Source organism: Anastrepha ludens, chromosome 3 (assembly GCF_028408465.1).
Source record: "Anastrepha ludens isolate Willacy chromosome 3, idAnaLude1.1, whole genome shotgun sequence".
NCBI lineage: Eukaryota > Metazoa > Arthropoda > Insecta > Diptera > Tephritidae > Anastrepha > Anastrepha ludens.
This window is the reverse complement of record NC_071499.1, coordinates 44,565,391-44,591,746: the sequence shown is the minus strand read 5'-3', so window position 1 is coordinate 44,591,746 and position 26,356 is coordinate 44,565,391. Positions and strand designations below refer to the sequence as shown.

General features: G+C 38.1%; 1 protein-coding gene across 1 annotated transcript; it reads left to right on the top strand.

Moving 5' to 3' along the window:
• The first annotated feature begins 252 nt into the window (after nt 1-252).
• On the top strand, nt 253-24,586 carry LOC128857470 (inactive dipeptidyl peptidase 10). Its single transcript, XM_054093226.1, has 12 exons — nt 253-354; nt 1,723-1,837; nt 2,207-2,305; nt 2,407-2,501; nt 2,579-2,664; nt 10,116-10,582; nt 10,852-11,002; nt 14,470-15,618; nt 15,727-15,921; nt 16,051-16,211; nt 16,313-16,518; nt 20,180-24,586. The coding sequence occupies exons 1-12, from the start codon at nt 253-255 to the stop codon at nt 20,318-20,320; spliced, it is 2,967 nt and encodes a 988-aa protein (XP_053949201.1). The 3' UTR covers nt 20,321-24,586.
• Nucleotides 24,587-26,356: the final 1,770 nt, after the last annotated feature.

Sequence of the window (26,356 nt, the reverse complement as noted above, 5' to 3'; positions counted from 1 at the left end):
AATTTTATAGTACAAAATTTAATACATATACACAATTCAATCATTTTGCGATTCAGACATCCAGCACTCATTCCATCGTTTCGATGGTCTTCCAGGCAGTCTAATGTCTATTGGTTTATTCTCCATTGCGATTCCGGCTACATGTTCAGGTCCCATTCCCTTTACATGTTTTTGCCACTCTTTCCGACGTCTTCGGCTCCATTTGCAGATGTCTTGAACATAACATAATGAACGGATCTCTTCGTTTCTGATATGATCAAGCTTTGTGTGCTCACAAACCGCTCTGAGCGTTTGCGTTTCTATGGTGATAAGGATACGCTGTTTTATGGTCGTATCTGCACGGGTTTCAATTGTGTATGTCATGATAGGGCTGACACATGTTTTGTACAATATATACGTGTTTTCTGTAATCCCGGCATTACATTAGTTTAGCCTTAAGGGGGAACGCCACTGTGGGGATCAAAAAATAGTCGATTTTTGGGATTCTTTTTTTTTTGTAAGTAGGAATGATTATATTTTGTAAGTAGGAATAATTATTCGAAGATCGGACAAATGGCAATTTATTATATATTATATGTATTAAGCTATGTTGATGTAAATTTGTATTAAAAATATTGAAAATTGACAAATTTATGTGAAAAAACGTAACTAGTTAAAAAAAATGACGTCATCTGGTTGCAGCGATACAGCAATGAATAATCATCTAAAATCAAAACACCAAAAATTTTATTAATCTACACAATAGTGGCTATCGTTGTGCGTAGCCGTTTTTTTGATATATTTTTTTTTTTTTTTTTTTTGTTTGACAAAATGGTGATTTGAATTTCGATTTGTGTTTTTCACCATTATTTTGATTTTCAACAGGCCCACAAAAATAGTTATTTTCAAAATTTTGAAAATCGGCTACGTACAACGATAGCCAATGCGATAGCAAAAATTAAAAAAAAAAAGAAAATTAAAATCGGTTCATTAGTCGGATCAAAAAAAAGTCGTTTCGAGAAAAATGCGTTTGAAATAAAGCATCGTATCGTAAGCGCTACGTGGCCGAACCGACGGGCGCTCACTTAAGTGCACATAGAATCGGGGATAAAGCGAATTTCGCTTTAAAATTTTTACCACATTTTCTTGAGTAGTTATACTAGTAATTTATGCAAAAAAAATCGATTTTTTTGAATTTTCACAGTGGCGTTAGTGGCCCCTTAAAGAAAATGGAGTAGTTGATTCAGAACTGTTTTATGTATTCTAGTCTATATCTCTATTCGGTTCACGCATCATCAAGGAATCTCTCAATCTTCTTTGGTGAGCTTGCCGTGCCCAGCTAGGAGACAAAATTTGGTTATTCAGCCAGCAGTTAACCTACCTTCCCTGTTAACTCACCTGCCTGTCAGCTATTAACCTACCTGTCCTGGTAGCCTACCTGCCCTTAACCCACCGGCCCTGAAATTAATGAAATGAAATTAATGCTTAAATTTAATAAGTAATTCATTGTCTAATTTCACATAACAATAAATAAATCAATTTCAAAGTAGCCAGTTACCTTTTGCTTCTCGGTAATAACTATTTCCATGACCCCCAAAAAAAGTATGTTAATATAATATTTTGCCATGAACAATTTTTCGCGCATCACCGATCAATTCAATACTTCGAAACCTACTCTGAATATTTGTTTTTGAATAAACTCATTTAGCAGGAATTGAAATTAGTTTTCTGTTTATTTTGCAGGAGCTGGTTGCCATCTCGCCAGAGCGACGTAATTGGCGCGGCATATTTATAGCATTGCTAGTAATAGCAGCAGTCTTCAGTCTTATAATTTTCTCCATATTCCTGCTGTCGCCAGGTAAGTGAAATACAGAAGCAAACAGCTATACATACAAAATAAAAGTAGTGGTAGTAAACGAGTGTAAATAACAGCAACAAGTATAATTTCCCAGAAGGCATGAAACGAATTGTACGCAGTAGACTAAACGGAATTTTGCAAGGAAACTATTTTTGCGTAAATTTCATGCATACCCTTACCATTTTTTTACATGTATAAATATACATACATATTTAGGCAATTCGTGTATAATATATTACCTTGTATACATAGCTTTTTATACGTATTAAGCGACACACCCTATGAGTCGAATTTCAATTTCCTGGCCCCAGTAAATCAACAACATTAATTCACTTCATTTAATTTCCATTCTAATTTGCATACGATTAGAGGATGAAGGGCTGCGCATACGCGGCCGTCACATGGTGCTGACTGATATTTTAGGCAAAAGCTTGCAATGGAAGCCCTTCAATGGCACTTGGAGTAGTGGTAAGTAGAGGATAAGAAATATGCGACGCACCCAGCTGAGTGACAGGCTCAATCCCATTGTATATTAATGACGACCCTCTTTCGCTATTTCTAAATTTTAGACGTTGAACTGATATTTCGTGACCCGACGGGTGGTCTATCTATATTAAATTTAGACAATTATACAACGCGGGTCTTAATGACCAACTCAACATTCGTAAGTATAGCTTTAAAGAATATTATTTTGGAATACTTAAAATTTTATATATAATATTTTTTCTCTAATTCTTTCAGCGCCAATTGAATGCTGAATCATTTCTAGTATCGCCAGATCAAAAATATGTGCTTTTGCAATCTGACAGCAATGCGGAGGGCTCAAGGTGAGTGTTAGCAAATATGATTTATATTTATTTATTTATTAATCAATGAGAAAAGCGAACAGTAAACACCTAACACCGTATGTTTGTTTGCTCTTGCAATGCCAAAATAAACAATACGCGGAAGACAAATGATTCGGAGGTCAATCACCATTTAATTGGTTACTTGCGTATGTATATAGTTGCATATGTACGGAAAGATTTATTCAATGAAAGCTGAACATTTTATAGAGCTGCAATTTTTAAAATAATCGTATAGCGCCTAGACAGACGGCGCTGTTAATCGGGATTGGCGACGCAGTTACTTCTTACTATGTAAAATTGTAGTGAGACAGACCATTTCCAGGCGAATTAGTGAATAGCTGATTTGTTTGCTGGATAGTAAAAGGTGGACCTCAGGCAATAAATACAGGTATTAGCTGCCCTGATACTAAAAAATAATTGTTTATTTTAAAAAAATCTTAAGTTGTAATTTCTCAAACTAATTCAACAAACCTCAAAATTCAAAATTCATGAACGTCAGAAATAAATCAAAATGGAAGTTGTATGCAGCTATATATATTGTGGGCAAAAAGTAAGGTGAATTCATTTGTCAAACTTCGCGGGACTAAAATTTCGCTCTAGTTATTCTTTTCATGAGTTGGCAGCATTGTTAATAACATCTGGGCCAACTTTCATGTGAATGTCATTATCAGTAATATATTTACGCTTGTGTTTACCAAATGACCAAGAGTGCATTTTTCGATTTTTACAATGTCTGATTTGATTGAGCAGAGAAGTGCCATCAAATTTTGTTTGCGGAATGAAATTTCGGCTGCGGAAACGTTTAGCACGTTGCAGAAGGCATTTGGTGATTCGACCATGTCGCAGAAATAAGTGGTACAAGACTTCAAAGAGGGTCGAGAACGTGTTGATGACTTGGAGCGCTCCGGACGACCATCGACTCGACGTCAACAGATGACCAACACGTCAATAAAATGAAGGAGTTAGTGCTCAAAAATCGTCGGTTGACTGTTAAAGACCTTACTGATACGAGTATGATCGGAATATCAGAAGGATCTGTGAAAACCATTTTGAAAGACCATTTGGGCCTACGAAAAGTCAAATCTCGTTTGGTACCGAAAACTCTCAATTTCTTGGAAAAAAGTCGTCGCGTTGATGTGTGTGAAACAATGCTTTCAGACTATCAGGACAAGCTCAAATGCATCATTACGGGAGATGAGACTTGGATTTATGCTTACGACCCTGAAACAACCGACCAATCAAACGAATATCGTGCCAATGGCGAGGCCGGACCGAAAAGAGCACGTCAAAGTCGTTCAAAAATAAAGGTCATGATGACAGTTTTCTTCGATTTTCGTGGTGTGGTGCACTATGAATTCCTTCCACCTGGCCAAACTGTTAATAAGGAATATTATTTGAGCGTCATGCGTCGTTTTTGTGAAGCAATTCGTCTAAAAAGACCAGAATTATGGGCCAACAACTCTTGGTTTTTGCATCACGATAATACACCGTCTCACACTGCACTCGTTCTTCGTGACCATTTCGCCAAAAATTCCACGCATATCGTTCCGCAACCACCGTATTCGCCTGATTTGGCTCCGTGTGACTTCTGGCTATTCCCAAGACGCAAGAGACCACTCCGGGGAACGCGTTTCGAGTCGATTGAGGAGATAAAAGCTGAATCGAAGAAGGTGCTGATGGCTTTACCGGAAATGGACTATTTGGCATGTTTCGGGGATTGGAAAAATCGTTGGCATAAGTGTATTTCATTGAGAGGGGACTATTTTGAAGGGGATGAAATTGATTTACGAGAATAAATAAAGATTTTTCATTTTAAAACCAAATTCACCTTACTTTTTGCCCACATATATTGAAATTTAACCAAACCAATTTTTCCAATGCACTTTTCTTTAGACATTTACACCAAAATCCATTATCGGAACTTTGTTATTATTTTTTTTTGTAGCTTTTTTTGAATGTAGCTCGTTTGGAACTCTCCTCCTTGTATGCTAGTGTTGCTTTCAAGTTGGCATCATACGGGTCTCATAGCAAATCATAATAAATCGGTCAGTAGCGGTAGTGGTGCTAAGTTGTATCTAATGAGCGGCTTCTTTTCTTGCTCTCAGTTCAGCTCAAATTACTGCTCACTACCTTTGTTCGCTCTATATTAGAATATCCAACATTTGTCTGGAGGCCTTATGACCATTTTGCAATTGACGAAATTGAATGAATTTCCTTTAATAAGCTCTTGAGTCGTTCGAATTCTCAAATCGCATCCCTTTCTACAATTCCCTCCTAATATTAATTAATTTAAAGTCTCTAGAGCGTAGAAAGTCTATACTCTCGCTGTCTTTTGTGTTTAGTGTAATTAAAGAAGAAATTAATTTATTCTGCGATTCCACTCATATTCTTCCCCATGAAATTCAATTACTGAATAAAAGAAGAAGACCACTTTCACATAAATCAAAATTATGCGAGGTAAAAGAGCTCGCCGATCATTTAAACTTGAAGATATCTCCAATGAGAATGCCTCAAACCAAGCTACCACCCTGGGCTCTCACCTCTGAAAGCTTTATCGAAGACTTATGCATTTTACGTAAACAGTGCACCAACAACACAACATATCAGCAAATTTTCTGGAACATATTGCACCCTCTGAAACGAAGTGGTTGGAGTCTCCTTTTCACTGCTGGCACCAAGCAAGTCAATGGCATCGTATTTGCTGTTACAAATGAAGCTGGGCAAACCCTTTCTCATGAACTACTACCGCAGGACGCCAATAACTTTGAAGCTGAATTACAGGGCATAATTTCAGCATTAAATCTTGTAAAGATTAAATAGGAGGTTTTAATATGCACAGATAGCCAATCAGTGTTCAATGCTGCAAGAAACATTCGAATGGATGTAGGCCCAATATATCTCATGCAACAATTGTTAATTGAGAAAGCGCCAAACGCAAAACTAATGTGGACATCTGGACATTCAGGCATACAACAGTTAGTACAACATCAATTAAAACCATATACTCCAGAGCTTCAAAGTCTCACCTGGACGCCAATTGGTATATCTACCAGCATGAATACGAAGAAGTAAATCCACCCGGTTCCGCTACCCCCCATACTGCCAACTTCGACTACTACTTGGATGAACCGATGTTTTGTACGTTTAAGGCTAGGCCATACGCTTTTAACACACCAATACCATTTAACAAAGAGTCCGCAGCCAATGTGTAACTTTTTCAACGCGAGCCGCTTAACCATACGTCACATTCTGCTATATTCTCCATCTATCTCCGCAGATCCAATCAACATTCTTTCCATCCCTTCTGAAGCAAATAAATGGCGGTTCAGTTTCAAGGGCCGGTGTTGATTTTGAATAAAATATAATTTTTTTTAGAAATTATTGTAATTTCTCTTTACTGTGATAATTCTGATCTGGCTCAATTACGTATTGAACAAAAAATGGCCGCCACGGCCTCGGCGGCACACCTCTATCCTATGGCCCAAATTTTCGATCACGCTGAGGCATAATTGAAGTTGTATTCCATTAATGTGCCGAATTATCTCATCCTTTAGCTCTCGAACTGTTGCTGTCTTATCGACGAATACCTTTTCTTTCAAATAACTCAAAAAAAAGAAGTCCAACGGTGTCAAATCACATGATTTTGGCGGTCAATTGACAGCGGCGCGACGTGGGATTATTCGGTCATCAAATTTTTCGCGCAAAAGAGCCATTGTTTCGTTAGCTGTGTGACAAGTGGCACCATTCTGTTGAAACCACATATCGTCCACATCCATATCTTCCAATTCGGGCCATAAAAAGTTCGTTATCATCTCACGATAGCGAACACTGTAACTGCCTGACCGGCCCCATTTTGGAAAATAAACGGCCCAATGATGCCACCGGCCCATAAACGGGACCAACAGTCACTCTTTGTGGGTGCATTGGTTTTTCGTCAATCACTCTTGGATTATCATTCGCCCAAATGAGGCAATTCTGCTTATTGACGAATCCACTGAGGTGAAAATGTGCCTCATCACTGACGATGATTTTCTTCGAAAATTGGTCATTCACTGTTGCCATTTCCTGGCCCCATTCCGACCATTGACGACGCTTGAAATGGTCAAGAGGGTTTAGTTCTTGAGTCAATTGCACCTTGTAAGCGTGTAAATATGCAAGTCTTTATGCATATCTAATGTTCATCAACGACGAGCGTGAGAGGTGCAATTGTTGTGCACGACGACGAGTAGAGGTGCACGGCTCTTCAACCACACTATCGCGAACAGCAGCAATATTTTCTGCAGTACGAGCTGTACGAGCATGCACTGGTGTTCTCACATCTCCTACAGACCCGATTTGCTCAAACTTTTACACCATTTTTCCGATTGTACGCACATTTGGACGACTAAATTGACCGAAAAAATCACGAAGTGCGCGATATGCATTTTGATTTGAACGCCCGTTTTCATAATAAGCCTGAATAACTTTAACGCGTTGTTTGATTGTGTATCTTTCCATGATTGACATTGAGTTAGTCTGAAATTAAAAAGTGTCAAATGAAATGCAGAAAAAAGCTTGACGTTTAGGTGTGGTTTACATTCAACATCGGCCCTTACAGTTTAACCACCCTTTATAATAAAAATGTCAAATTTTCTTAAAGCTATAAATATATTTCAACTTATTTGGTCTTATAATTTATATTTACTTACATTTACTATCACTTAACTAAGCCGATAGCCCTGGTAGCTAGAGCTTTTATATTAGATTAATCTATAATTTTAATTATATTATAATAAATAATAATAGAAATAATAAAGAAGAAATTGATTGTTCATCTCTGTTATGGGGCTTTCGCTCTCATATCCCTTCTTGAATTCTACTCAGCACTTACCATTTCATCTTAAATGGTTTAATACGAATTATGCGCGTTTAAATTGAGTCCCGCACTTTGAGAAAATTTAATGAGATTTCGAGTTCTATTTGACTTTCGGTGTCAAAGAAGGAGGTTTATAAATTTGTATACTCTTTTTTTAATTTATTTAATTATCTTTAGTAATTTAAGCTCATATTAGGTTTCCGAGCTCTGTAAACACTGTTTTTATGTTTTACACTTTAAATAAAAAAAGAAAGAAATTAATTGAAACAAAAAAAAAAATTGAAATAAAAAGAGAGATCGTTGAATCATCTGTAAGAATGCTGAATTCCGTCTTGTCTGGCTTTCTAATTTTTTTAGCCCTCGATTATTTGTGAAAAAAGTGCAGCTTGAAATACTTATTTTTTATTTTTATTTTTTTTTTTAATTTTTATTTTTCAATCATATTTTTTTGTTCATTTGTCTGTATGTGAAAACTAAAGCATGAAGCGGCGCACAACTGGAAAGTGTACCCTGTTTTGGATAAAACTTGAGTTGTCAGCAATATTTTCGTCAAGAACAGAAAATTTTTGCCACAATGCAGCGTTATAAAAGTGCCGAATTCCTTGGAGATTTTATGTCTTGACTTTTTCCTTTAATAAATTTAAATCTCTCTTCAAAACAGTATTTGCAAATAGTGTAGGTATCTTGTAGGAAACCAAAAAATTGCAATTTCCGCAAATAATAAGAGAATTTGTTTACATAGTCCAACTCAGAGGCATTTTGAAATACTTTGTTATGTTCGAATATCCGCTAAAATAAAATATGATTTGGAAATGATAAAGGAAATGGCAAGTTGGCCACATGCCGCTTGATAAACATTTTACAGTTGCTGATAAACACAATATAATTTTATTACAGTGCCAATTCCGTAGCGTAGAATTGGCATGCACAGTGTGTTAATAAATATTTACATTAGTCTTGTTATTTTAATAACAGACACACACACACACTCATGTTCACAATAATAGCAACGGGACATATTGAAAATTTTTGGTTGTTTATTTATTTATAATTTAAATTTGTTTAGTATTTTTATTTAACAATGGTTTATACCAAAACAAACTCCTTATACAACAAGTCCTTTGTTACGCGTGCTGTGTGGCATGTGGTACCGTCTTGCTGAAACCACATGCCATGCAAGTCAAGCTCTTGCATTTTGGGCAAAAAAAAGTTGGGTATCATTTCACGGTAGCGCTCACTATTCACAGTTACGTTATGACTCGCAGCATCTTTGAAGAAGTACGGTCCAATGATACCTCCAGCCCATAATCCGCACCAAACTGTGACCTTTTCTGCTTTTGTGGATACATTGGCAGCTCTTGCAATTTTTCTGGCTGATCTTCACTCCAAAACCGACAATTCTCCATTGATCCAAAAATGAGCTTCGTCGCTGAACACAATTTTTCGGTAAAAAAGCGGATCTTCGGCCAATTTTCCAAGAGCTCATTCACCAAAAATTCTGCTTTGCGGTAGATCGTTCGACTTCAATTCTTGTACCAGCTATATTTTGAAAGGCTTCACACCTAAATCCTTTCGCAAAATTTTCCATATTGTTGAGTAAAAGAGGCCGAATTACTACGAACGGCGATGAATCGATAATTGATGGTCATCATTAACACTGGCCGATACAGCTGCGATATTTTCTTCAGTTCGCACTCTACGTAAGCGTGTTGGTGGTTTGATCTCCAACAATGTAAATTTGGTTCTAAATTTAGTCACAATAGCTCGAATAGCCGCTTCAGTGGGTCGATTAAACTGACCATAAAATGGAAGAAGCGCGCGATAAACTTTCTTAACAGAACACGCATTTTTATAATAAAATTCAATGATTTGCAAGCGTTGCTCGTTTGTCGGACGATTCATGGTTAAATTATAGACCAAACTGAAGATATTTGACAGTGAAACAAAACACGAAACGTGCGTCAGCTGTTTAAACCAAGTGTTTAAAAAGATAATAGTTAAAAAATCACCCGCTATACTCGGAGCAGTTGTTCACAGGCGAAAAAACGACGTTCAACATCCTTCACACAAACAAATTTCGAGCATTCGTTCGTATGGAGGAAAATGCATAACCCCGTAAAAAAAATTCTCAAAAATTGTCAGAAATTTTGAGCCGCTTTAAGCTGGCATAATATGATACCAAAATTGATTGGACTACAAAACCACATACTTAGTACCCTTCTAAAGATTATGATTAAAAGATGGCAATGATGATGAAGATTTGTTAATTTTTTTTTTAAATTTTATTCATAGTTTCAACTTGTTTTTTTGTTTTTGTGGTATTAACAGTATTTCTTTACTTTTTTTTCATGTAGTTTATACTATGTTTTTATAAAAAATATATTAAAAATCAAATAAAAAAATATAAAAAATTTCTACACGTTTCAAAAAATCGCGCTACTATTGTTCTGCACACATGTGTACATACAAGTTTAAGCGGATTTATAACACAAGGCACACAAATACCATTTAATTGCATTTTAATTTTTCTTTTTCGTACATTTTTTTTCTGCACTTCACACGCACCAAACAAAAGACATCACGTCTACGAAGTGCAAACAGCGAACACCTTCCCACTGGGACCAACAGAGAACATAGCTGAACCGCCACGTCTGCAATATGTTACTTGGGCGCCCAATTTCCAACCTACGCCAGCCACAACCACAACCACAACTACAACCACCACCACCACGACGACGACTACCACACCGTCCGCAAGCGCAACAACAACAGCCGCACGTTCAGCGGGCACTGCTGCGAATGTGACAGCCGGCAATGCGTCTGGTGGCAGCATATTGCTCAACAGTTTGGCGGGTGCGGCGACGGGTGGCGGTGCGTCTATGAGCGGCGTTGGCAAGCCACCGCCTAGCAGTTTTCAATTTTCAAATGGTGGTGCCGTAAAAGCATTCGGACAAAATCAGGCAATCGCCTTTGTGTACGAGAATGACATCTACTACAAGCCAAAGGTTCAAGGCGAACTTGTTTGTCGCATTACAACAACAGGTGAGTGAGTGAACATCATTGTGAGTAGACAGAGGGGAGCTATTACGCGCTCTGCTCACTACCATTTCACTTCCTTAACATTTTGTGTTATTTAAATTTCGTAATGCCTCTTGACACGTTGAAAGCGACGCTTTGTTGCAGCTGCTGCTCCTATTTCCTTTTCCTACTTTTTTCCTTTCCTCCTTTTTTGCTTCTTCTTCTTCTTTTATTACAGTGTCATTAACCGTATGACTTGTTCTTTTTGTTTGTCATGTCTTTTGTTGTGCCAGGTCGCGCTGGTGTCGTCTACAATGGCATCCCGGATTGGACGTATGAGAACGTGCCGGAGCTGAATGGGCGTAGCAGCGGGCTTACCTTTTCGCCGGATGGCCTATTTTTAGCATTTCTCACATTCAACGACAGCGAAGTGAATGAGTACAAGTATGTTGTGAATATTTAAAATGATATTAAATGTGTTACAGAATTTGGGGAAAATTAGTATGCGTTTAGAAAAAAGTGTTTTATGGCTAAGGAAGCATTAAGATATTCTATTTTGATTTTTTATTTTTTTTTTCGCATCCTCTCTCCTTATTTTATATTAACCAATTATGTTCATTCAACTCATTTACTCTACGATTTCTCACATCGTTGCAGAAAATGAGATGGTCTTTATTTTCCATTAGCTTTAATCCGATGCGCTTGTCTATGCTCTACAATTTAAACGATGTATTTTTTTGGGTGGAATGCTTAACATTTATTTAGGTAAATATTTATTCCGATAGTCAAGCGGCAATTAGGGCCCTAGGGTATATTATGGTGCGCTCGAAACTGATAAGGGAATGGCTGGTCTCACTTTCGATTGCATCAGAACTCTTCAACATAAAGATAATCTGGGTACCTGGTCATAGTGGCATTGCTGGAAACTGCGCAGCCGACGAGCTGGCCAGATAAAGAACCTGTGAGCCTTTAGTGTGGCCGCGAAAGAAGAGGATCGGGATCCCCTTGACAATCTGCGCTCTACTCCTGGAAGGATGGACTTCATCAGCAGCATCATCATCATTCATTCACAGCATTACAACGCGGGGTGCGTCAAGGCTTCCTTTAGAAAAATCCTCCAAAGTGTTATATCGCTTGCTTTTCCTTCGTAGTTGCGAATTCCCATTGCTGTGAGATCGCTTCCTACTGCGTCTTTCTCGATCTTCCCTTCGCCTTCGCACCAATTATCTTTCCAGTCATGGCTTTCCTTACAGCGGACTCAGCTGGCATACGGAGCACGCGTTCTACCTACTTCTGTAGCTGCCATCTTCATTTTTAATGGGTCCATACACTTTCCTTAAAATTTTCCTTTCGAAGTTAGCAATAGGCGCACTGTCATTAATTTTCATAGTTCACACCTCAGTAGCAGCATAAAACGACTAACACAACCGCAAATTAGTCACCGTTCATAGTCCACAAATACTTAAACCTCTTCACCCCTCTCCTTTTCGTCCTATCGTTTTTTTGTTCACCTCTTTTTCCCTCTTGCAATGGTATCACAAAAGATGAACCAAACTTCTTTCGTCCAAGTGGACCTGCTCTCTGGGCAACCATTACAACCTAACCTATCCTTAACATTTATAGGTATTTGTTTGAAATTGTGTAGGCTGGAAGCTCATACTCTTGAAAACCCCAGCACTCACACATAAATGCATTTTCTAAAGAAGACCTAAGAAAGTTAGTATGGATGGAAGAACGAAAAGAGAAGGGACTCTTTAAACAACCCCGACACCTTACGATTTGTTTCTTTGGAAGGAGAGGATAAAAATTTGAGAAACAGTTCGATTGATGTCATCACGCCAAGGATATGTGAGGCCAACTCCCACCAAAACAGACCTCCCCTCTTCGGCTGACTTCAACAACTGCATCGAGGGTGGAGCTATAAAGGGCGTATGGAAGTTATATGTCGCTGATAGTCTCCATTACTTTAGTTTCGAAAGGGTGCGATAATGTCACGTGCATTGCCGTCTTGTCTGCGCATGATATGGTCGTGAATCGTTAGCTGCAGCGTCTGTTATTGTCGTCGGTACGTCTGAGTCGACCTGCTCTGGAACACTGTTTCATGTTAAATTTGGCACTTGTCAGAAGTTCGGCTCAGGGCGTTAATCTTATTTCGCTCTAGCTGCCGCTGCTGAAAGAGCTCTCCTGTTCCTCTTTTTTCGTTCTGCTTGAGAAGCTTACGTGTAGCACCCCAGCAATGTTTTGAATGGATCATACTGCCAGTTAAATTTGTCTCACTTGGCTGTTTTCCAATGATCGTGGCGCTAACTCTTCGAGTTCTCTTGCGAGCCTTGGACTGTAGAAGAATACGTGTCGCGTACCTGCAAACTCCTCTGGGCAGGTAGGACAGTGTAGGGAAGCGGAGAGACAAAACTTTTGCAGAAAATACAGCAAACTTAATCTACTAGGAATGCACAATTGCGTCCGGCTAATTTGGGTCTCAGGACAGAGGGGTGTAACTTCAGACGAAGTAGCGGACGCTTTGGCGAGAGAGATTGCAGCCTCCTCTTTAATAGGACCCGAGCCCTTTCTTGCCGTGCGACAACACACTATCAAGGAGAAGCTCAGGAGTGAAGAGTTAGGGCCATGGGTGTTTTGCTGGAACCAAACTATAGAGCTATGCCAGGCAAAATCCCTACTGGATGGGTATAACCAAAAGAGGTTTAAAAAACTCATAACCCTCCTCAAGGATAACCTGAGAATGTTCACGGGCATCCTCACAAGCCACTGCAGACTGCAAAGTCATCTGCACATGATTGGGATTTGGTCTGCGGACTCTTGTCGTTTCTGCGACCAATCTCAGACTACAATGCATCTGCTTTTGGAATGCAGTGCTATAGCGCGGAGAAGGTTGAAACATAGTGGCCAATTGCAGCCAGAGGAAAGGCGCATATGCTCAACCCAACCCAGCTCTATCCTGAGTTTAATAAGAGAACTTGGCTTGGGTGAGGTACTGTGATGAGTAGAGTGCACAAAAGACCATGAGGTCGAAGTGCACACCTCATATATCTTCTTACATATCTATCGAATAGGATAAACACCCATGAAACATCCTCTCTCATCAGCTAAGAGAGGAAGTAATCCACTTTTCTAAGGTTATGGATGAGTTCGTGTGCCTAGCGGCATTATGAGCAAGATCCCATCTTCGCAGCCATTAGTTAAGTGACGCAATGCGCTGTTCCAACTTTTGGTCCCTTGTTGCTTTTACACCGCCTTCGAACGGCAGATAGTTTTTTACGATAACCTGTTTCATGGTAGAAATATATAGTTTGAGGCTCGTCATTCCTTTCGGAGGGATGACCGCTATTAGGGAAACCTTTCCTACCATTTGGTGTGTCGTGCCTACAGCGGGTTTCGATCACGGGCACTATCATAGTGGTAACAGACAAACGCATTGGGCTACGGCGGCCAACAAGAATCTATGAAGTATACGTCTATGGAAACGCAATAAAATTTCTCGAAATGGTTTTTTATATCATTTAAGGTATTCACAAAGTGTTCGTAGGTGTCGTATTGTTGTACAGCATGGACTTTATATAGATACAAATATATTTAGGGGGTACCGCACAAGTCATTTTACAAATTAAAAAAAAATATTTGGTTGTTGGCTCGAGATTGTTGGCTATAGATATTTATTTAACAGTTAAAAACTTTATGACATATGACAATGCGAGACTTAGGACAACTTGTGGATCAACTAATTATATTTTTTAGTCCATGGCATTTATCAACTACATCGCTGCAGCTCTGTGGGAGCTTTGACCTGCAATAGTAGTCCTCTCGAAGAAAATCATATCAAAAATTCTTAAATTAAATCTTCAGTTTTGATTGTCGCGATTAAATTTTCTTGTTCCCTCCTCCCTCACTCTTAGATATACCTGGATGGGTGACGACATTAAGTATCCTGCCGTTTTGACACAACGTTACCCCAAGGCGGGCGAAATCAATCCAAATGTCAGCGTTAATGTGGTAAACCTCTCCGTTCTCAAATACATCTTCCCCACACAAATCAAACTTCCAGCTGATTTAGCGAACGGCAGCTACATTGGCGCACTCACCTGGGCCACGCCCATCGACCTCTCGTTCACGCTCACAAATCGTGGTCAAACCAAGGCCACAACCGTTGTTTGTCGTGCGCCCGATTTCCATTGTCAGCCGGTACACACGGAAGTGACAGTAAACGACGGCTGGGTGCTGCCAGCCGAGCGTCCCATCTTTTCAGTGCACAATAGTGCACATCTCAAGCGAACCCAGCAGCAAATACTTGCGAATGGACAATATGGCAACAATAGCTTCCACAATGTGAGCAACGGACAAACCACCTATGAAATATCAAATGGTGGCTATCTACTCAAACGTCTTCCAGTGCGCGATGGCGAACATGGCCACTTCCGTCACGTCGTCTTCATCTCATCGTTAGATCGTCGTTTCGTGCCGCTCACAATGGGACGTTTCGAAGTCACCGAATTGCTGGGCTGGGATGAGACGCATTCGATTGTATACTTTATGGCAGCACCGGAAAAACGCCCCGGTGAACGGCATCTATATAAGATCAGTCTGAAAGTGAATGTGACGCAGTCCAATCGCACGTACATCACATCGACGCAGCCAACTTGTCTGACATGCGACAATACCATATCGACATTTCAGTTGACAGCACAAGGCATACGCGTAGAGGATGGTGGGAATCGTAGTGATGATGAGACGGAATGTTACTATGATATACCGAAGAATTGTCTTTACAACAAAATTTATTTCAGCAAAGATTACTCCTACTACGTGCAGGAGTGTTTAGGTCCCGAATCGCCTAGTGTTTACTTGGTAGAGACACAAAGCAACATGAAGACCTATGTGCTAAATGCGGGCTCCAGTTTAAGGCATCGCCTAATGCAGCTAGCTTTACCACAAATACGTACATTCAGCGTTGAAATACGCCACGGCTTTCATGCGCAAGTGCGACTCTACCTGCCGCCAGGTATGCGCGAGGACGAAGAGGTCGCATTTCCACTCATCCTGCACATGTGAGTTGAAGAATGCAAATAAAGACTTCACTACGATTTAGTGACTGTGAAAGAGAGTTGAAAATCTATAAAAATTAACAACTTTTTCTTTCTGCTTACTAATTGCAGCAACGCCGCGCCCGGTTCACAGCTAGTCACCGAAAGGTATCAAGTCGACTGGAACTGGTATTTGAGTAGTCAACACTCCATGATTGTCGCGCAAATTGATGGCCGTGGCAGCGGGTTTCAAGGTGAGCTGCTGCGCACACAAGTGCACGGCAAGCTGGGCACCGTCGAAGTGGAGGATCAACTTGGCGTATTAACGTAAGCTTACTCTAATACTCAAAGCATTAGTGCATAAAACCCAAAATAGCATAGACTCTTTAAATCAATTCTTTGCTTTTCCACCACTGCTGCTACAAATTTCTCTTTGCTCTTCTCGCCCCCCTTTAGTTACCTGCGCGATAATTTGAAATTCATCGATCCGGCACGTATTTGCGCCTACGGCTGGGGCTACGGTGGCTACGCCGCCACCATGACACTCATCGATGATTCGCATCAGGTGCTGCAATGCGCTGTTGCCGTCAACCCAATCGTCTCCTTTGGCTATCATTGTAAGTATGCAATTTACAGTTACTTTACATCACACTCTGCCTTCTTCCCCTCTTAAACACTCCGCTACTTATGCGTACTTCAACTCTTGAAATCGTTGCAGACTCATTTTTCACTGAACGTTACATTCCGCTAAAGGGTGACTACTTGCGCGCTCTGCAGGAGGCCGATTTGACGATGAAAGCAGGCAATATTAAGAATCGCAATTTGATGTTGATACATGGCACAGCGGACCGACTGGTGCATCAGGAGCACACCTTAATGTTGGTGCGTGCATTGGTTGATGAGCAAGTGAAGTTCAGACATCAGGTGAGTGAATGATACAAATGCGGGTAGGTACTCGTGTAGTGAGTTGCATGTGCGTTACGAGTATTTGTATGTATATACTGGCGAGCGGGCAATCAAAGTTTTAATGCCAAAAACTAGAGGTAAAGAACGTGACTTGAGAACGACTTGAAACTTATTCTAAGAACAACAAAATCTCAGCTTTACGTAAATAATTATGCAAGATATTCCATGTAGGTGTGAAGGAGAAAACTTTGATAAGCAGAAGAGTTTAAAAAGCAGCGCATGACATAAGACACAATTTTCGAAATAATAATTGAGTAGTGCACAGTTTGCACAGCCATAAATTCATCAAAAAGCCAAATTTATTATAATATTCTGCTTCTTCCTGAGTGGCGTAGTAACCGCTTAGCGATTTTTGGATAATCAGCGAACCCAAAATCTTCCGAGTAGCAACTTTCGAACAGATCCGATCAAGTTTTTCTAAACTCAACCGCCCCAAACGCCTTTAGAAGATTTAGGACTTCAACCAAACGCTGTTGCTCTGATAAATGCCATACACATCATAGGAAAGCAACTGCTTAATTAATAGAACTACACTAAGTCAACAGGTCTGCAGAGGCACACCCCAAAGTGTAGTCCTCTCCCCCTCTGCTTTGGATTTTGGCGGTAAACTCTCTACTCTGACCCTGGAGAGTGGGAGTTACCACGTCACTGCTTACGGAGATGCCAATTGCTGTTAAAAACAAACATCCTAATGCCCTCATAGATGTTCTGTGCCCTAACAAAACCAAGCTGGACGGAGAGTAGGAACCTCGGTATATACCCAGCAAAAACTGAACTAATTTTCTTTACAAAGAAACATAGGCTTCATATAATCTCCCCGCTAGTTTTTAAGGGTGTGAAGATGCCTTTGAAGTTCAATGTGGAAGGAGGAAATTCTCGAGGAAACTTAATATTGAGAAAAGAACTTTAAAACAGGTATGCGGTGGAGTGCCCTAAATGATATTAGTGTCGTATTCAAAGTCAGCCTTATTTGGGTTCAGGGGCACAGAGATATTGAGGAAAATTGTAAAGCCGATGAGTTAGCCAGGAAAGGGGCTACTCTTCAACGAAAGGGTGCGATAATGGCACGTGCATTACCGTCTTGTCTACGCATGATATGGTCGTGAGTCGTAAGCTCAAGCGTCTGTACTTGTCGTCGGTACGTCTGAGCCGACCTACTCTTCGGGAAGCTCGGATGCGGCCGAGGGCGTTGATATTATTTAGCTCTAGCTGCCGATGCTAAAACAGCTCTCCTGTTCCCCTTTCTTCGTTCTGCTTGCGTAGCGTATGCAACACCTACTTGACAAACTTGTGTGTAGCATCCCAGCAATGTTTTGAATTGGTCATACTGCCAGTTAAATTTGTCTCACTTGGCTGTCTTCCAATGATCGTGGCGCTAACTCCTCACGTTGTCTTGCGAGCCTTGAACTGTAGAAGAATGCGTGTCCCGCATGGGCAGGTAGGGCAGGAAAGGGACTACTCTTCAACTGAAGCCAACTTTTCAACGAAGGCCAATAGGTCATGAGGAGATGAAAGCACATGCGTAACAGTTAGGCTACTGTGACCGCAAATAAATAAGGAAAAACAAAGATCCTTTCAAGAGAGGTTATCTCGAAGATTCCTGGCTTATATAACCGGTCGTTGGCTATTTGGCAAACATTCCTTGAGAATATTGTAGAAGTTCTAGAGATGAGGAAGAGGAAGAAACAGTTAAGTACTTTCTTTGCAATTGTCCAGCCTTAACTAAAATCAGAGCGGGTTTTCTAGGGAAATACTTTTTCAATCATCTTACGGAGCTCTCTGGCGGGGAGACTGAACCAATCCTGTGCTTCATAAGAGCTACAAAATGGTTTCACGAAGAAAAATAAATAAGGTTCCCGTGTCGCACAGTGATAGTACAACGGACCTGCAAGATCTAAGTGACCTATTCACTGATCGACTACCACCATAACCTCACCTAAACTAACCGCCTCATTGAGTACAACACTTTAAATTTTGCAAAATTGCCATTAGATTCCTGAGCAGCGACCACCAGGAAATTTCATAATTGAGGTTATCCAATATAAACTAATTTTTTTCTGGCTATTCTGGGGAAATGAGTATAAGACGATGTACCTCCTTTCATCAAATCAGCAGTCGACCTCGTGTATCAGCACCCACGTCACCGTTGACTGCTATGATTTGGAGGATATAAGAGACTTCGGTTATTTAGGAACCAGCATAAACACGGCTAACGATATCAGCCTTGAAATCCAAAAGAGAATCTATCTTGCCAACAAATGCTACTTTGGACTAAGTAGGCAATTGAGTAGTAAAGTCCTTTCTCGACGAACAAAACTAACACTCTACAAGGCTCTCATTATGCCCGTCCTAACGTATGACGCAAAAGCATGGACGATGACAATATCCGATGAAGCGACGCTTGGAGAGTTTAAGAGAAAGTTTCTGCGCAAGATTTTTAGACTTTTGCACGTTGACGACAATCCAGGCGATGAAACAAAGCGCTGTATGAGCTTTACGACGACATAGACATAGTAAAATGAATAGAGATCGAGCTACTCTACTCCCTAGATCATGCCGCCCGAATGTATACCAATGCTTTGGCTCCGCAACCATTTGATGCAGCACCAGCTGGTGGTAGTTGAGGTTTCGGAAGGCCTCTTTTGTATTAGAAAGATCAAGTGAAGTGCCTTCACTTGGTGTGTCGAAATGGCGCTAGTTAGGACAAAACAAAAACGACTGGCTCACTTTGTTAAACTCGGCCAAATCGCTTAAACAGTTGTCGCTTCAATAAAGAAGAAGAGAGAACTCTGGGGTAATTTTTCATTCCTTGGCAATATAATAAAAGCGTCTCGACAACCTTCCTGACCACCGTAGCCGAATGGGTTGGTAAGTGACAGGTTCGAAATGAGAAAATATATTTACTAATAGCAGTCCGCCCCCACGGTAGTAAGTGGCAAGCCTCCGAGTATTTTTCTGTCTTGAAAAAGCTTCTCATAACAACCCATCTGCCTTTCGAAGACTGCGGCTGTAGAATGACATCAAGACGCACATCACAGATACAAAGCGGAGCTCGGTCAAATACCCAGCAAAGGGTGGATTTATGTATATATCAGCATTTTCGACGATTTTCCCACCAGAGCAAACCAAACCTTCGGCGTCCATATTACTAAAATTAAGTAATTGGAGCCACCACTGCATTGCGTTCATAAGTCGCACACATTTTTTTATCCACCTACTCCTCCTTTCATCCTTGGTCTTAGTGGTACTGAATAATGCATCAAAATTTCTCTTTTTTCGCCTCCATTTACAAAAACTCTGCTACACATAGCTGGTTTCGCCAAACGCAAAACTATCAATAAACTTTTTTTGAAGCACCATAAGGTCACCTTAAAATAGGCGTACCGTATGAACCAATGTCATGTGAACTTCGTGAGATATGGCGTACTAAAAAAATCTAGCAAAGAATATTTTATTTCATTATTCTTACCCTTTTTAAGGGGAGAATACTTGCAGGATGATTTAGGGCATTCGTTTTGAATCGAATTGCAATTACTTTTAGTGCTTTTAATTCTATATAAAAAAATTATTTTGGAAAATTAAACGATTTTCCAAATTTTTATTCCCACTTTACCTTCAGGTCTATCCCGATGAGGATCACGCGATGACAAAATCACTAAGCCACGTCTACAAAACAATGGAATGGTATTTCGAGGAGTGTTTCGGCCCTAATGACGACAGCGAATGGGATCCGACGAGACTGTTTGTGTTCAAACAATAATTAATCATTTACGGTAGAGAAGTATATTTGTAGAAACGCAACTAGTTAAAGTAGCAAGTCTAGAAAATATCTAGAAAGTATGGAAACAAGTAAAAACAAGAAAAAACAGAAAAAAACACAGCAAAGTGAATGTATAAGTGTGTATAAGTAGAGAAAAGGTATGTAGTAATTTGGTAAGCAAATATGTGAGTAAGATAATGGCATACTTAAGGACATACATACGCACACCATATATTGAGAAATTTTGACTATTTACTCACTTATTTTTTTTTATTTTAATTCTTTTTTATCAAAAATATAGTTCATTCTAAGGCGAGGCAATGGCGATAGTTAGACAAGCTTGAAACTTTATAAAGGGTGGTTAAGTTTGAAGGGCCGGTGTTGATTTTGAATAAAATACAATTTTCTTAGAAAATTATTGTCATTTCTCTTTATTATGATAATATTGGTATGGCTCAATTATGGATAAAAGAAAATATTGGCCAAATTGCCGACGCAGCCTTGTCGGCACACCTCCATCCAATGGTCCAAATTTTCGATGACGCTGAGGCATAATTGAGGTTATATGCCGTTAATGTGCCGAATTATCTCATCCTTTAGCTCTTGAATAGCTGTTGGTATTTCTTTCAAATAATCCCAAAGAAAGAAGTCCAACGTTGTCGTTGACGTTTAGGTGTGGTTCACATTCAATATCGGCCCTTGAAATTTAACCACCCCTTACAAGATTTGCAAAAATGCGACAAATTTTCATTAAAATATTTAATCAGAAATTAAAAGAAAAATTTGGGTATGCAGTTTTATAGCGCTTTAAATTTTGGTATGAAAAGCAAGTTTGCTAGGGCCTACTCGGTCTTGTGTTTATCATATTTACCCGTTACGTAGAATAGTAGAACAAATCGACGAATGGAGATCCCCACTATACTTACTGTTTGTAGTTTTCGAGAGCGTATTTGACAGCATTAAAAAATACGCAAAATGGATTGCTCTTCGTCATTTTGGTGTACCTGGAAAAATCATTGATATAATACGCGAGCTCTACAATAATTCTGAATGCAGAGCTCGTTTCAAAGGCAAGTATAAGAAAATGATGCATTCTCTCAACTCTTTAACTTATCGCAGTACTGGATTCTATAAGTACAGGGTCTGGCACTCAAAGTGTAACCAATTATAATAAAAAGACCCTAAATTTGGTTTGGAAAATTACTTTTTTTTAATTCAAAGTAAAAAATGTCTGAAAATAATACAAAATTAAGAATCAATTTACTTTTGTCACCTTTGCCTTGACTATGGCCTTGAGACGGTCTAGAAATGAATCGCAAGCTGCCCAAATCTGACTTGCAGATATTTTGGCTTACTCGTGGACAATGATTTTTTCAGCGCCTCGATACTGGTGAATATTTTAGTTCGTGCGTTGGGCTTCAAAATGGCCCAAAGAGAATAATAATCTGGTGAATTTGAGAGCCATTGTGTGAACGTTATGAAGTTCTGAAGGTTGTTTTTTAACCATTCTTAATTCACTCGAGCTTTGTGAGATCGTGCCGAGTCCTATTAAAACGCCCATGGTCTGCCTCTGAAATGTTTGACTGCCCACGGATTCAAAGCAACTTCCAGAATACTTTCCCGATAATATTTCACATTGAACTTGACGCCAGGCTCGATGAAAATGATTGGAGAGCGCCCATCTGCGGTTAAGGTGGCCCAAACCATTACCTACGGCGGGTGCTGATTCCTGGTGGCCAAGCGATGATTCAAATTCTCGTATGAACGGTCGGTCAAATAAACCCTATCGCTTTGGGAGTTTACGAATTGCTCCATTTCAAAAATTTTCTGGCCAGAAAAGACAATGTTCGGAAATTGCGCGCTTTCGGCCAAGCGAAGCAACTCCTTCGCTCTCTCAAGTCTGACTTGTTGCTGCTTTGGGTTGAGATCTTGCGCCTTTTGGATCTTATAAGGCTTGAGTTTGAGATCATTTTTAAGTATGCGGCGGATGCTATGGTCAAATATTTATATTTTCAGTTATTTCGCCATTTGATTGGCTCTTCGTCGGGGATTTCGCTCAAGTTGCTTCTTCACTTTTTGAACCATTTCTCGTGACATTACAGTCTTTTGATGACCATCTCCGATTTTTTTCATCTGAGTAGCATAATTGCCAAGAATAGAGGTACTGAAAGCAACATATCCAACCGTATAAAGTGCAAATTTTTTATAAATTCAGCAAAAATTTGGGCTTTAAGAAATATTAGTAGACGTACCAAACTAAGAATTTTTAATACGAGTTCAAAAACAGTCCAAACCATACAGGTTATGAAACCTGGAAAGTCATAAACAGAATCGGCCAAAGTAAGCAAACCTTCGAAGGAAATGTCTTCGAATGAGAATCTTCTTGCACCAACAATGTTAGAATCTGTTAATGTCGAGTTTAAACGCCAGAAATAGCGAAAGGACATCATAATTACATCACTAAAATGGCACTCGAGTAAAACCCCCAAGGTTTACGAAGAAGAGAACGACCCAAAAGTACATGGATATGAATGGTACATGTGTGAATGTCAGCATATTGGTGCTGGCTTCATATTCGGAATCTTGATAGATGGAATACGTTAGTCACCGCTCTATGTTCCGACTAGGAACGACACTAAATTGTAACTTTACATAAATTTTTTTGTAATCAATTTATTGCCAAGGAAATTTAAAAAAAATGCAATTCGAATTTTCATAAATCTTGTACAAAATTTAAATCAAATCTCAAGTTCACAGTTTTTGTTTTAAAAACCCCTATATTTCCCTCGAAACATTTTTTTTTTTGTTATTTTTTTTATTATTTTTTTACTTTTATTTATTTTTTATCTAATACGAAGATGCTATACACAAGACTTGCAAAGGAGTTAATTACTGCTTGAGGTGGTGCAACTTCTTGCGTTTCAAGCTTTCAAACCATTTGCATTGGGCGGTAAGATCTGAGGCCTCGCTGTTGACATCTCATCAATCTACTCATATGAGATAGAACATTTTTCTAATAACGACGGCAACGGGCGCTATGTCAAAATCGCGTTCAAGGTCGCCGATGTGTGCATATCAAGGCACGTTAGTAGCGCATCGCAAAACTTTATTCTGGAACCTTTGGATTTGAAGTACGTTGCTGGAGCTTGAGCCACCTCATACTTGGATCCCATACCTTCAAATTGGTTTTAGCATTTGCTTATGGAGAAGGATTTTATTGTAAGTGGATAAAACGGATCGATTACCCATAAGCCAATACATGGTTCTGAATTTCATTTCAAGTGTTTCTCTTTTCCTCTTTACGTTAGCACTCCAACTGAGTTTGGTGTCAAGTGTCAAAATCAGGTATTTAACCGTGTTATGTATGCGAGACTTGCACTCCATTTATTTATTGCGGAAGATATCTCATTTTATTGCACGTGAAGTCAATATGAACGCATTTTGTTTCATTTAATTTTATGTGCCAAGTAACTGTCCACTCATAGATGCGGTTTAAATGTTTGTGAAGATTTTCAGTTGACTATTTAAGATTTTCACTTAACGATGTCGTCTACAAATATTGCTGTGGCACAGTTCTGCTCGGTAGAAAAATCGCATGTAAAAATTAGGTGAAGGATGCGCCCCTCGGCAGGCAATGGCAAACATTCGGGTATATTTCTGCCCTGAAAAAAGCACCTCATAAAAAATATCTGCCGTTCGGAGTCAGCTTGAAACTGTAGGTCTGTCCATTTGTGGAACAACATCAAGACCCAAGTCACCAACTCTAATTTCTTTCGGGTTAGAAAAGTAATTGAAATTAAAAGATAAATAAGTAAATAGTCAAAACATCTCATTATGTGATGCGTTTATAATAATTTCCGGGGGTGTATGTATGCCTTTTGGTGTAGGCAAGCACAGAAGCGCTATTTATTCTAAGAAGGAATATAAAGGTTTTTGCATTTTTTAAAAATATATTAAATTAGGTTTTTGTATTTGAGAGCTTAGCAAGAAGTTAAACTATAAGAAAGTTTAATAAAGCTAAAGTTATAAACTATTACGTAAGTGGATAAATAAGTAATAAATAAATATAAATAATTAAACAAAACAAAATGGTAAGATGAGTAAACGATTTGTAGAGAAGCAACACGAAAAATGCAAGCAAAGAGATTTATTTGTGCGACTGATTATTGAAATATGCATAAAAATCTAAACAAAGATTTAAAATAAAAATTAACGAATGCAATTAATTAAATGTGAAACAAAATGAGATTAAATTTAAAAAATTAATTGAAAGACAAAAATTGAATAAAAAATTGAAAAAAAATTAACTAAAATGCGATTAAAATTAAAGAAATTATTAAAAAAAAATGAATAAAAAATTAGAAAAAAAATTTAATAAAAAATTTTAAAAATAAAAAAAACAATTCATTGAAATTAAGTGATTGCGTTGAGTTAACGGTTTATTACATTTAACGTAAATTAATAAATTATATTTACTAATTTTTTATACTCGTTCATAAGTGCGTTCCACAAACAATTTTATGTAAAACAAGCAGAAAAATTATTTATTTACTGTATTTTTAAATAAACATACATACATATACATGCATAGAGAAAAAAATTATTTAATATTAATATGTTGACATATTTTCTAAGAATACATGTGTATGTGTGTGAACTTATAGGTGTATAAAAAACATAATAGTGTAAAATGCATATGTGTATGTGTGTACAATACGATAAAAAAATATATATACATATATATGTTCACAACTGAAATAATTGACTGAATGTTATTTTTTTATACATTAAATATTAATTGAAGTAAATAAGTTTAACGAAAATTCGCTTAAATTGGATGTTCTCTAGGTATTTTGAACAGTTATTATTATTATTATTATTATTAGAAATTGAAAGGATTGCCTTGCGGGGCGTGTAGCGATAATAAACGGCATCAGCAAATTATTTTGTAATATAAATTATAGATAATGAGCGTAAGTAATCAATATCGTGTATGTTTGTATGTGTGTATGTATGTACGCTTAAGTATTCATGTATTTCATATTCATTTGGCGTGCTAGACGTACATGTGTATGTCTGTGTGCATAGATATTTATGTAGGTGTTTTAAATGCATTCTGGGCGTAGATGTACGTAAGTACATTTTTATTAAATATATTTTTTTTTAATTTTTTCTTAAAATTTAGGATCTATGTAGATAGGATTTTATTTGAAAACAATTTTTTTCTTAAATATTTTTTTATACAATTTTTTTTCATTAATTTTTTTATAATTTTTTTATTTTTATTTTCTTTAAAATTTAGGATCTATGTAGATAGGATTTTATTTGAAAACAATTTTTTTCTTAAAATTTTTTTATATTGTACAATTTTTTTTACTTAATTTTCTTATAATTTTATTTTTAATTTCTTTAAAATTTAGGATCTATGTATTGTAGATAGGTTTTTATTTGAAAACAATTTTTTTTAATATTTTTTTATAAAATTTTTTTAAATTAATTTTCTTATGCATCTTTTTTTTAATTTTCTTTAAAATTTAAGATCTATGTAGATAGGTTTTTTTTAAACAATTTTCTCTTGAAAGTTTTTTATAAAATTGTTTTATAAATTTTTTTTTCTTTTCATTTTTAAATTTTTGTTATATTACATATATAAATATACAAACTAAAATAATTAATATAGTTAACAGCGCCCATTGGCTGATAATAATGGGCTAAGATATTTTCTCTAAATATTGCCACTTCCTCGATTTACTACAACACATAGTCAATATTGCAACAAAAATGCATTTCTAGTAAATTTAAATCCCGTACAAAAACACTTTCTTTCACACACAATGCATATAGCGGGGTTTTCGAGGAGTTGCGCTTGAACTTTGGCAGCGTATAGTGGCCGCCTTGGTAAAGCTACAGCTGTTAAATTTGTCGCGAATACTTTTTTAACGCTGACGTTCAGCCATAGAATGTTATATGATTCAAGAAATCCGCATTAAAACTGTGAAAGATTATTCTTGAAATCAGTACTCTACTTGCCAATCG